The sequence below is a fragment of the Salvia miltiorrhiza genome, chromosome 5 (assembly GCF_028751815.1).
Source record: "Salvia miltiorrhiza cultivar Shanhuang (shh) chromosome 5, IMPLAD_Smil_shh, whole genome shotgun sequence".
In the NCBI taxonomy this organism is placed as follows: domain Eukaryota; kingdom Viridiplantae; phylum Streptophyta; class Magnoliopsida; order Lamiales; family Lamiaceae; genus Salvia; species Salvia miltiorrhiza.
In genome coordinates, this window is record NC_080391.1 from 40110766 (window position 1) to 40123546 (window position 12781).

Below are 12781 nucleotides of genomic sequence, written 5' to 3' on the forward strand. Positions count from 1 at the left end.
TATAGATTATAGATGACTGGCCAAATTATAAATCCCAATTAGGGATGGCAATCGGGTACGACGGGCATGGATAGTGGCTATTAATATCCATACTCGTGAACTAAATGGAATTTTAATCACGAAACTATCCGTGGATATCAAATACTATCCAAACCCGTCACCACCGGCTACTCGTCAGGTATCCGCCAACTCGCTATCCGTTGAATACCCACCACCGGATACCCGTAAAACATAATTTAAATATAAATTAATAACAAATTTAACACATACAAAAAAATTCACCGCAAATCACATAGTTCAAATCCACATCTTGCATCGATGTTCAAATTCACAAACCATAGTTCAAATCCACATTCATATTTTAAGAGTATTTTGTGGGTATTTTACGATTATTTAGCGGATATTTTACGGATATTTTCGCGGATATTTCATGGGTATTTTTCACAGGTAAATGGGTTTCGCGAGTATGAATAGTAGGTATCCAAACCCATATCCACGAACTAAATGAATAGTGGATTGTAACCACAAAACTATCCATAAATATCAAATGCTTCTCAAACCCGCACCTATTAGGGTTGGGTAGTTGTGGATATCCGTTACCCGCTGGTAAATTGTCATCCCTAATCCCAATACCCTATCTTCCAACTCAAAAAAATGAAAAAGATAAAATGGTATTGACATTGAAATGAAATTTCAAAAAATTACTGAAATTAGACAAGAACCCAGAGAATAGATCAAAACCATTGAAACTAAGAATAGTATATGATAATATCTACAACAAATCAGCTTGAGAATGCATGTGGTGAAAACAGGACTCTGAATTACGAGGGAATCATTTCTTTGGAGGTTTTCTGGAAGAAGTTTTCTTCTTGGCAGCTGTTTTCTTCTTTGAATTTCGGAACCCCATTCCGCTCTCCTGTTACCACAACGGATGTAATCAAATTAGCTTGAGATATAAGGTCAGGTATGATTGATTAAGTGTTGTCAATATGATTAACAAAATGGCAAATGCATTATAAACAGGATGCTCCAACAAGTTATGCAATACTAATTGCAGTATTAGGCAAAGCATATAATCCCATGTCAAGTAACTCTTCCGAAGCGGCATCAACCAAGTTAGCCTCAAACTCAATGGATTTTGGCCAAACAGGAGAAGGGTAATGCATCATCCACAAGCATGTCGAAAAAGGATATACCTTTTTATATTGTCTATAAGCAATTCGACCCGTCAATTCCTCCCCATTTTTTGTCACATAGACCTGAAAAACATTTAGCAACACAGCAAGATAAGTGAAGTAAGGAGATGATAGATTTAGATCCCAAAGAAACAAAAGAGCTCTTGAGAGTGACATTATAATACTCCACAGCTTGGGAATTAGTGAAGAAACGAATAATGCTGACAAGTGTAGTTTTGAGAAATTAACAAAACTTATCAGTGGTTTTAACGTGGCCAGAAATCCATTAACGTTAGTGTGTAAATGTGGTTAGTATATGTCTTCTCCAGAATAAGTAGGAAGGATTCCCAGCTAAACCAAAGCATTCTTCACAAATATCATTTATTTATAACTAAAATATCTAATAAAGGATGGCCCAAGAGTTCATAAGTTACCACTGAACTAGAAAGAAATGGATAAAAAATTAATTAGAAAATGTGATCCATGCACTCCTTCTGACAAAACAAAGTTTCACTTACTCTTTGCCCATTTTGGCCAGTGTACCATGTACCACTGCATGCACCAACAGCTTGCTCTTTTCTGCTCCCAGCGTTTTTTGCAGCACATGTTTTAGGAGTAACCCACTTCCCTGAATGCTCTGAAATCCCATCAACCTGCAAACTCTTGGTGTTCTTTTTGCTTATTTTGGAATTTTTCTCAACAGTTTGTTTGCGGCTGGTTTGCCTAGAATCCTGTTCGCCACCAAACTGGCCCCTGAAGATAAATGGACTAATTTAAATGAGAACTCATTCAAAGAAAAGTTACAAGTTAAATGGTAGTTAATAATCATAGTTACATACATGTAATCAATTACTGATACATTTTGTTGCTTCAGGTCTTGGTTGTTGCCTACTTCCAAGGGGAAGAAATGGGGTAACCGCTCTCGAACTAATTTCTGAATTCTTGAATCATTGTGGAAAAAGTAGCAATGAGCGGGAGGAAGAGAAGTCTTATCTCTGTTCGCCCCAATGCCAGTGTGCTTACAGTCAATTTTGGCCATACTTTTATTATTCAAACCAGTGAAATATTCATTGCAGAACTCATCAAAAGCAGGCGTCGGAATGCAGGAGCTCCTCTCCGGGCATAAATCTTTCCACAAGTCTTTGGTTTGGTGCTTGCCAACTGATGTTTTAGTCCCTTTACGATGATCCTTTTCTTTCTCCTCTGGAGACAAAACCACACTTGGGGTTTCTTTGCGCGTGTCTTCAATTGTGGAAGGATCATCAGAATCAGAATCAATTAACTGGAACCTTCTTAGAGGACTTACAGTTAATTTTGGGAATATCATACTGCTGCCTCTTGTTTCAACATTGATGGAAGCTGAAGAACTTGGGAATTCTTTACCCTTAGGTGAAATCCATTGCATACCAGGCTCAGAAGTTACAACCTTCTTCCTGTGCAGTGATGGTTTTGAACTGCTACATACAGAATTAGAGGGAAGACTTCCTGCTGTTTTAAGAAAGAATCAATATCCTCATACACATGGGATGCAAAAGTATTCAAGATTCTTAGAAGCAGATGCGACTAACCACATAAGACATTATGAACAAGAAGCATCTAATTTTCTGCAAAGAGGTCGTTTTAAATTTTTAATAAGTGGTTTTAAAATTACATGGAACAAATCATGATTCATGATAAAGACGGCAATTCTCAAAGATTATAGGATACAACATGCGGACATGGTACATCATATATGGTACTTCAATGTATAATAAGATCATATGATATAAAATTATTCAATAGGTTTGCAACAGATTAAGTAAAGACATCAGTGTTAGCACAGTGATGAAGATAATTTTGTTATGATTTTTGGCAATGTATATTTTACACTATGTTTTCAAAGAATATTAAAAAAAATCATTACTAGATGTATATAAGGCAAACATTGTTTCTGAGTGGTCAAGAAAAGTTGAATTTTTCAGATAATATTGGTTGTTACTCATGCTTTCTAGATACAATAGCACCACAGTTCTCCAAAAATAAGCCAGGATTCTTTTATTTGTAATCTATGGATACATGCACAGGCAGACATATAGGGCTGGGAAGTTTGTGATGTTCATCACAACACATAGTTTTGAAGTCTAGACTTCAAAACTGAGACAAGAAGAGTGTCAAGCACAGAAAATGAACACCTGGCACAGAAAGAATCAAGTTCGACCTACTAAAGAGTACGATGACCTTCTTCAATACAGATACATATGAGTGAAATAATTTCTCAACTTGCAGAATCTTAAACTGTTTGTTATAAATGATTTTGAGGTATGCCATTGCAAATCTCAAGACACACTTTATTGCAGTCCTCCAAGCATCAATAGCATTTCTAGTGTTACCACTTGCACAACCATGGAAGTCTTCATATAGTGATGGAATGACAAGTATATAAATGATAAATCATATTTTTATGTTGTAATATCAATGTTTTACAACTCTAACACAACTTTTGAAAGCAACTCTGTTTTCTGTAATGGGTAACAACCTCAATCTGCATATGTTGACCTAGAATTAGATATAATATAGTGCATCGTGAAGACCGATTTTCTACAAGATATATTCCACTTCATGACATATTCTACTTCAGCACAATCAAATAAATGCAACCTTTTCCACTATACATGTCCAGAAACTCATGTGATACATCAAGCAAAAATTCAATGGAAACGATGTACTCATAAAGAAGCTATTGCAAAGGATTAATCAATATCTTCAAAATTCAATACAGCCCAATCAAATCATCTTCTTTTGGTTTAATTGTAAGGATACTCAGTAGGGCTTACATTCCAGCCGATGATCCTGGGATAAAACCTAGCGCTTAGAGATTAAAAAATGCATCATGCTGATGCAGCATTTTACTTCTATTTAATAAGACAAAAGTACTATGTACTCATGTATACATCACCATATCTAAGAAGCATATCTAGAGTAAAATTTAAACAGTGAGCGAATTTGTGCTGAACACGCAGTTCAATAACTCAACCGATAAAATGAAAATCACACTCTATTAGAGCCACCAACAAAAACGGAAAACTGCACCAGAAAGGGGATCTTTAATACCTCTGAGACTATCTTCATCGGAAGAAAAATCCTCAATGTCATCATCCACACACTGATCCTTGTAGTCTACCTTGGGCTCCTGGGACGGGGGCCGGGGCCGGGCTGTGGTTACACGGCGGAGCCTTTTCAAGGCCCGAGGTGGCTCGGAAACCCTAACAGGGCATTCAAAATCGTCGTCATCCTCTTCTTCAATTGGCCGGAGATTGGGAGCGGATGAAGGCCGCTTAGCTGGTTGAGGAATCGGGTCGGGCGGAGGGGTGATTTGGGGCTGCGACAGGTCAAAATCGAGCCCTAGAGAGAACGAAGGAGGCTCGAAATCATAATATGCCATGGCGAGAATACTGGTGGTTCATTTCCCTACTTTATTATAAAAAAGGTGGGATTGGGACTGCGAATAGTGATGGATTTTCGATTTTTGGATGTTGGCGCCAACATATTTTAGAAATTGAACGTGGCGCTATATCGCGACGAAACTGAAGCACGAGTAGAAGCTGTTTAAATTTCTTTATAACTTTGAATTTAGGAGTCTAATTTGCAAAAGCATCCGCATTAATTGAGTGAAGTACTCTCTCCGTCCCATTGTAAGTGAGACCTTTTTTTGTTGTACGGAAATTAAGAAAGGTGTATTTTGTGTGTAGGTGAAAAAAGTGTTTAGAGGGAAAAGCTTTTAACCAAAAAGGAAAGAGTCTCACTTACAGTGGGACGGAGGGAGTACTCCCTCCTCCCATTATTCATGGGACAATGCTTTTGAACACGGAGATTAAGAAGTAAAGGTGTGTAATACATTTGATTAAGTTTGTATTTAAATATTCTTTATTTAAGTTATTTAAATTCTGTAATTTAAATAAATTACTGTAATTTATTTTAAAGTCTAAAATTTAAATTCTGTAATTCAAACCTTTATTTAACTAAACCTTCATTTATAATTTAAATTCTTAAACTTTCAAAACCTGTGCAATTCAAGTTTCCAAAATCTGTGCAAATTAAAAGGTTCATAACTGTCGCCAGATTCCAAAAGCTGCCTTTTCATTCAATATTTGGGAATTTCAAATTTCCCACACTTCACAAGTTTTTTCCTCTCTATAAATAGAGACCAATTCAGTTTTCAACCTAACAAATTACACAGCTCCTACAACAACACAAAACCAAAACAAACCACAAAAACTACACTATGCCTAGGAAAACAGATCTCTCCACATTTGAGAGGGCAGCAATAATACAATTTCTCCTTGAAGACAACAAGGAGGGGAAGCCTGCTAGGGGGAAGATTTCAGCAGCTATCACAAAATGGAGCAACTCACGAAGCACAATCAATCTGATTTGGGCAGCTGCAAAAACTCAAATACAACAGGGTGAGGTAATTTGTTCCATGAGTTGAAAATACAAAGACCAAGACAAAAAAGAGTGCAATTAGATTTATAGTTAATTGCTAGCTTAGACTTGTCCAAAAGATCTACCATTCGAAGGCTTGCATGTGGGATCCAATGTAGCAAAAGTACTGTGGGAAGATGGATTACTGCTCCTAACAAGTTGTTTAGGCTACGGTTTTCATTAGAGGCCCTAGAGTGTGATAGGATTATGAGGAGTGTGACATTTAAAAATATGCACAACACAGTCCACATTGATGAGAAATGGTTCTACATAACCAAGTCCAACCAAAGGTTTTACTTAACCCCTGTAGAGACTGAGCCTCATAGAACCTGTAAAAATAAAAAATTCATCACCAATGTGATGTTTATATGTGCAGTGTGTAGGCCTATCTTTGGCCCTCATGGAGAATGCCTATTTGATGGAAAAATAGGCATTTTTCCATTTACTGAAATGGTACCAGCAAAGAGAAAGAGTAAGAACACGGAGGCAGGCATAATGAAGTGGAAACTCATTCAAAGTATCACCAAAGAAGTGGTGAAGGATTGCCTTATTAACAAGGTATGGATAGTACATGATTTGTGCAAGGAATGTTCCAATAACATGCTTGGGGTCCAAATCATTTCAGTTTATAAGTAGTATCCATGTAATTTCAGATTATATTATCCATGTAATTTCATTTCATTGCCTATTTTAATGTAATTTCATATTATACCTGCTATAAAGGCAAAGTGGCCAAGTTTTGCTAGCAAAGTCATCTACATAAAGCAGGATAATGCGTGGCCACACATTATAGACAATGACCCTGATTTCAAGGCAGTTGCCTCTAGTGATGGCTTTGACATACACTTGGTGCATCAACCACCAAACTCACCCGACACCAACATAAATGATTTGGGGTGGTTCAGGGCGATACAATCGCTACAAACTAAATTAGTTTGCAACAATGTCAGTGACTTACTTATGGCTGTTCAAAATTCATTTGAACAGTTAAGTGCACAAACCTTGAACAAGGTTTTTCTTAGTCTACAAAGCTGCATGATTGAAATACTCAAGGTAAAAGGTCAAAACTGTTACAAAATTCCCAATTTGAAGAAGGATGTCTTGATTAGGCAGGATATGCTTCCTTTAAACCTTGAAGTTGATTCAAGGCTTGTTAGGGAATGCATAGCCTACCTAATTGAGCAGGGGAACATTAATGAGAGTGAAGGTTTCTTAAGGCAGGTTTCTATAGGCATGATTGGAGGCACAACTGATGGGCTGACTTGTAGCATGCAGCAGCTACAAATTCAAGGGGGCAGTAGTGCATATTGAAGATTTCAGGAATGCCTAGCTTTTTATTGTTTTTGTAAAGTGAATGCTCATGTTTTTGTAATGCACATGTTAAGATTCCCATAGGCATGTTTTTGTAATGTATGCATAGGTTTCTAATGAAATTCAGATTTGAAGCTTATTAATTTGAGGTTTTAAAGCACAGTTTTTTGTAATCTATACACAGGTTACACATAACACACTGCTACAAACAGATACCAACAGATAGGCCATCCAACAGGGCCAAACAAAAAATGCACTACACACGACACAAAGACCATAGAAAACCAAACCATAATCAACAAGTGGAACATGCAAGATCAAATTAGTAAATCATCTCATACAATTTAAGATTGTAATCATCGATGCACTATTTTCGGACAGAACACATAGAATGAGCATAATCATATCATTTCAGCCACAATTTATCACTTCATGCAGTACAATTGCAACATAATCCCACATATCACAGTCTGTGCATAAAGAAAAATCCAAATTAGGGAAGATCTCACCAAAAAGAACCCAGGAAGCAGGATCCGCATCATAGATTCAACAGCATCGCTCATGTTTCGATACACCCAATTTTTCTCACAAAAAAAAGAACGAATCAGAGTAAGCATCGGAGTTTGGCGATTTACCTTCTAGGGCCAAATCACCTTGAAAATGTTCTTTGCACTTATCTTCAATCACCTTGCATTCGATCCATGCCTCCAATTTGTCCCATCCATTCAAAATCGAGCGAATCTCCATAAGGTTTCGACATATCTCGGTGATTTACCTTCGATTTGCCCTAAGATCTGCATCATCAGGAAGGAGGGCAAAGAGGCAATGGTGGATTGATAGATGGTGAGAGACGAGTGCAGATTCGAGAGGGAGAGAGGAGAATCTTCGAGAGATTAAGAGTTGGAGTTAGGGTTAGAGAGAGAGAGAGAGAGAGAGAGAGAGAGAGAGAGAGAAAAAAAAGGTAGGAATTAGGGTTCAGAGATGCGGCGGAATTGAAGAGAGAGCAAAAATGGAATAAATTTTGGAAATGCTTTGAGGTCCGAAAAATTGACTTTTAAGGGCTGGTTTTTTAAGTGTAATTAGCGAATATTTTAATCCTTAAATGACCCCTGATTTTTTCTAAAATGGAAAATGTGTCATGTAGGTTGGGACAACCCAAAAAGGAATACGTGTCATGAATAATGGGACGGATGGAGTATTATACTTGACTCATTCATATTTTGTGATTATTTTTTAGTTAAATATTGCATTGACTTGACACATTTTGTTGACTCATATGAATTAACTTTGATTTTTATTTTTTTAATTTAAATGACACAAATTTAAATAACACAATTTTTAAAATTAAAATTACATTAATTTAAATTTGTAAAATCTCGTTCTTTTCCTACTAAGTTTAGAATTTATTTTGAACTTAGATTATTAGATGATTCACGCCGATAAAGAAAATAATTTATTTTAATTCTAACAAAATGATTTACAAAACTTTTGTAAATTTGAGTTATTTAAATTCATATGCATTGCATATTTGCATATATTTTTTTTTTAAATTGAATTTATTTTAATTCTAACAAAAATGATTTACAAAACTTTTGTAAATTTGAGTTATTTAAATTCATATGCATTGCATATTTGCATATAATTTTTTTTTAAAATTGAGCATTGAAACATTTACACGAGTTATTTATTTAGCTGAACTCTAATGAATTATTACAATTTCGATAATTCAATTATGAGAGATTTTATTGGTAAAAAAAAAATCTGTCCGACCGGAAAAAAAAGTGTCCGGCCGGTGAAACCTTGTGTCCGGTCGGACACTTGTTTTTCCCGGTCGGACACATTTTTTTTTTGTTCCAATGTGTGTTTTGAGTGCTAATATCGATTGTGTTAATTTTTAGTATTTATTTTTCATTGATTAATTAGCCTACGATTTACTTCTAAAACCTTCGATTTTAATTCAAAAATAAATAAATATTATTTTTTGTTTCAGTCTTTCACTTTTTCCAACACTTATTTGACCAATTTCAATCTTTAATTCATGGCATTGATGTTTTTCTTACATTTTAACAACTTTTGTAAGACTTTGTCATAGATGTGTAAGACCTTTTGTGGAAAACAATGCACAACCATCACATTCAAAGGGCATTTTCGGTGGTTCACACAATTAGGGCATGGATTGCTTTGTATAGTAAGAGAGGGCATTTTTAAAAAAAACATAAGAGATGGGGCATTTTAAATTTCGACTCTTGAAATTATGTTTGTTGCCTTCATTAATTAATAATATTATGTTGATAATTTCAAAAAATAGTTGACATAATTGCAAAAAGAAGTTACATATTCATTTAAAGAAATAAAAAAAATGCTATATTTAGTATTATTTGCTCAAAATGAGAGTGACTTAAATAATTTATTTTATAATCTATAAATTTAATTATTATTATTATGCAATGCTCATTGAGTTGATAATATAGTTATTATACATTATTTTAAATCAAATACTTATATTTAAATTAACACTCCATCCGACTACAATATCGTTTCCACTTTGTGGATGATACAAGTTATAAAAAGTGGATAATATAGTTCATAATAGTGGGTATTGTTGGGTATTGTTGTTAATGGAGTTTAAGTCCTACTATTGTTGTGAGTGGAGTTTATGAACCCTAGTGCTATAAATGAAAATCTATATATATATATATATAAAAGCAAAATAAATCCTATCCTATGTGGCATCATATCATCACTCCATTCTAATTTTCCTCAATTCTCATTCATTCTTATTTTTTTCTAAATTTTTAATCAATTTCTATATCTAAAGATCATTAAATATCTAAAAATCATTAAATAATATGAGAACCATTAAATAATATGGAAAGAATTAATTGCTTAACACATCTCTTCCAACGTCAATTTATTTGCTTCATAGTATCTGCACAAATCTCTATCTCACCGGATATAATTTATGTTTTATCAATTTGTTATTTTATCACGAATTTAAATACTATTATATATATATAGACAAAAAATAAATCATATCTACGTGACATCATATAATCACTCCATTATAATTTTCCTCAATTCTCATTCATTCTTATCTTTTTTCTAAATTTTTAATCAATTTCTATATCTAAAGATCATTAAATATCTAAAAATTATTAAATAATATGGAAAGAATTAATTTGTTTAACACATCTCTTCCAACGTCAATTTGTTTGCTTCATAGTATCTGCACAAATCTCTATCTCACCTGATATAATTTATGTTTTATCAATTTGTTATTTTATCATGAATTTAAATATATTTTATGATAAGAAATACTCATTCAAGGAATATTCCACAAGCAATTAATCACAACAAATAGTTCAAATTCATTAAATCATTAATAATAAAAAATTTGAAATTATAAATGAAATTAACGTTCGTTTATCAATTTATAAAATGATGTTTTATAATAACAACTAAAATTTCGTCCGGATCATATTAATTTTTAATACATATAACTACAAACGGATATAAGTTTAATTTGACTCAAATATAAATAAATTCTATTAGAAAAATAAACCTTTGACAAATCAACTATTCTTATATTCATCTATAGAAAGGTGTAAGATTAATTTTATTTCTTTCACCTTCTTCATGATCCTTCTTTGTTTTTTTTTATTTAGATTATATGTTCGTGGAACAATCCTCAGATACAAAAGATATGAATATAGTATAACTGTTATTTCCGACTTGCTTTTTTCTTTTGATAGGGCTAAACAACCTTTTGAAGATTTGTGGTTGTTTTAGGAGGTAACTTTTGACAGATACTCCCAGTGCCACCTAAGGAAAGTCAGCATGACATGGTGCATGCCTCCGTAAGTTAATCTCAACTTTGGAATATGTGTCAAGTTCTCAAGTTAACTAAGAACGTGAAATTACATGTATTTTATTCTATCTTAATACATAATTTAATAAATTATATTAGCATGCATAATTTATTCATATTATAAACTAATCTCAATCAACTGAATATTATTTTAGTATTAAGTAGTGATCAAATCTTTTTTTTTTACCTATGAATTTTGAAGTTAAAAATGTGCAATATTCAAGAAAATAGCAAGATGAATTCGACAAAGATTTAAATATTTGTAGAATTAATAATATATATTTTGATTTTGAAAACACATATCACATACTCCCTCCGTCCCAAACGAAATGTCATGTTTTCCTTTTTGGGTTGTCCCAAACGAAATATCTTGTTTCCTTTTTTGGCAATACACTCTCTCTCTATACTTAATATTTAAATAATTTCCATCAACCCACTTTATCTACTTTATACACATTTCTTAATCTCCGTGCCGAAAAGAAATAATCGTTTGGGACGGAGGGAGTATAATTATTTTTTAATAAAAAATCAGGCAAATGCTTATGGTTCTAATGCAGAAGAAATCAAAAAAATTATAGAATAAATACTGAAAGTAGATGACGTTATTGTCGGTGAAAGTCTTGGTGATGATTGTTTTTTCTCGAATATTCCGGTGTTCTGAGATCTGGTCTTCGCTTAGTCACTGCTAATTTGAAGTCTGCTGTGGGCGTTGTACGTAGAGAGATCTATCGTGTAAGTTTCGCATTTCTCTGAAACTCACTCTCTCTCTACATTCAAAATACTTGCTGACATTTTTGCACACGGAGATGTTTTGTGTGTGCATACGAAATGCAACAAATCTTATTACAACTATAGTAGAGAACACATACCCTGACGTAGTTATTAAGTCATGTCTCTAATGTCTACCATAGAAAGATGGGTTTATCTAATTTCATACAACATTTGCAAAGAAGATGGACAAGTTGACCTTGATGAAGAAGTACTCTGGGTTGAATATCTTAATACGATCAAGTGTTCATGATTGCTTATTCATGGAATTGAATTGAAAGAGAGATGCATAATCATGCTTCTTAGAAATATTGATTCATCTGATGAGCTTTGCAATGACACTAGGCTCATTGTAACTCAGCTTAGGGAATATGTAATTGAAGGCAAACTCATTTTAAGAAAAAATACGGGCAAGAAATTTCCTATTGTCCAGAATAATTATGAGTCAACCGAAATTTACTAAATGTCGTATTCGGTTCCAAAGAAGGCAATTCTAATAGGTCTAAAGATTTTAGTATGTGATGAAAATGGTCATACACATGACACAACAAGTAACGCAGTGTATGATGAAATTTTCGAAAGATTATATATGAGGTAATTATAAATTTAATATTTTATTCAGACTTTGTAAATTGAAGTCATCACTGATATTATTTAATTCATTTTTTTTTGTTTTTTTTTTGTTTTTCAATGACTAGTTGCAGCTACATTAGAGACATATTCACACTTTAATTTTTTTAATTAATTATATATGTATATTTTATACTTCAAATCATGTATTTCATTGTTGTCAATCCAAACCCTAAATGGGAGCTTAGATTATTATGTAATAATTTATGGAACATATTTTATATATATAGTTATTTTGTGCCCCCATAGCAAGAAAATTCTGGACCCGTCCGGGCCGTCCCTAGCTACATACATCTACTTTAGGTAAAATTTAAAGAAATATTGCAATGTCTGTATTAAAATTTTGTGGGTGAGTACTCTGTTTAATAATACATTTCATAAGACATTTAATTTAGGCCAATTTCAAATAAAAGTTACATATTTTATATTTTAAAGTTATTTAATTTAATAATTTATTTTAGTGAAATAAAATTCATAAATAAAAAATTATATTAAATAATTACACAATAAATTCATATAATAATGAATTCCCGTCGAATTTTGACGGGCCACTAACTAGTGTCAAAAG

General features: G+C 33.3%; 1 protein-coding gene across 3 annotated transcripts; it reads right to left on the reverse strand.

Annotated features, from left to right (window-relative positions):
• Positions 1 to 655: 655 nt before the first annotated feature.
• On the reverse strand, positions 656 to 4786 carry LOC131024406 (uncharacterized). 3 transcript variants are annotated; one of them, XM_057953911.1, is made up of 5 exons: positions 4266 to 4786; positions 2015 to 2660; positions 1694 to 1928; positions 1197 to 1259; positions 656 to 916 (listed from the first exon to the last, which is right to left on the reverse strand). In XM_057953911.1, the coding sequence occupies exons 1-5, from the start codon at positions 4594 to 4596 to the stop codon at positions 833 to 835; spliced, it is 1359 nt and encodes a 452-aa protein (XP_057809894.1). In that variant the 5' UTR covers positions 4597 to 4786; the 3' UTR covers positions 656 to 832. The 3 variants fall into 3 exon arrangements, with proteins under 3 accessions (XP_057809894.1, XP_057809893.1, XP_057809892.1); XM_057953910.1 differs by having other exon boundaries at positions 2015 to 2663; XM_057953909.1 differs by having other exon boundaries at positions 656 to 1259; positions 4266 to 4763.
• Between the last annotated feature and the right edge of the window lie 7995 nt (positions 4787 to 12781).

Bases quoted from the DNA above. Each gene is read 5' to 3' on its own strand.
- LOC131024406 (XM_057953909.1), bottom strand. From the start codon at position 4,596: ATGGCATATTATGATTTCGAGCCTCCTTCGTTCTCTCTAGGGCTCGAT. The intron at 2,661-4,265 runs GTATTAAAGATC...TTAAAACAGCAG, and splicing joins CGATGAAGATAGTCTCAGAG to GAAGTCTTCCCTCTAATTCT. The intron at 1,260-1,693 runs GTAAGTGAAACT...AATGTTTTTCAG, and splicing joins CTGGCCAAAATGGGCAAAGA to GTCTATGTGACAAAAAATGG.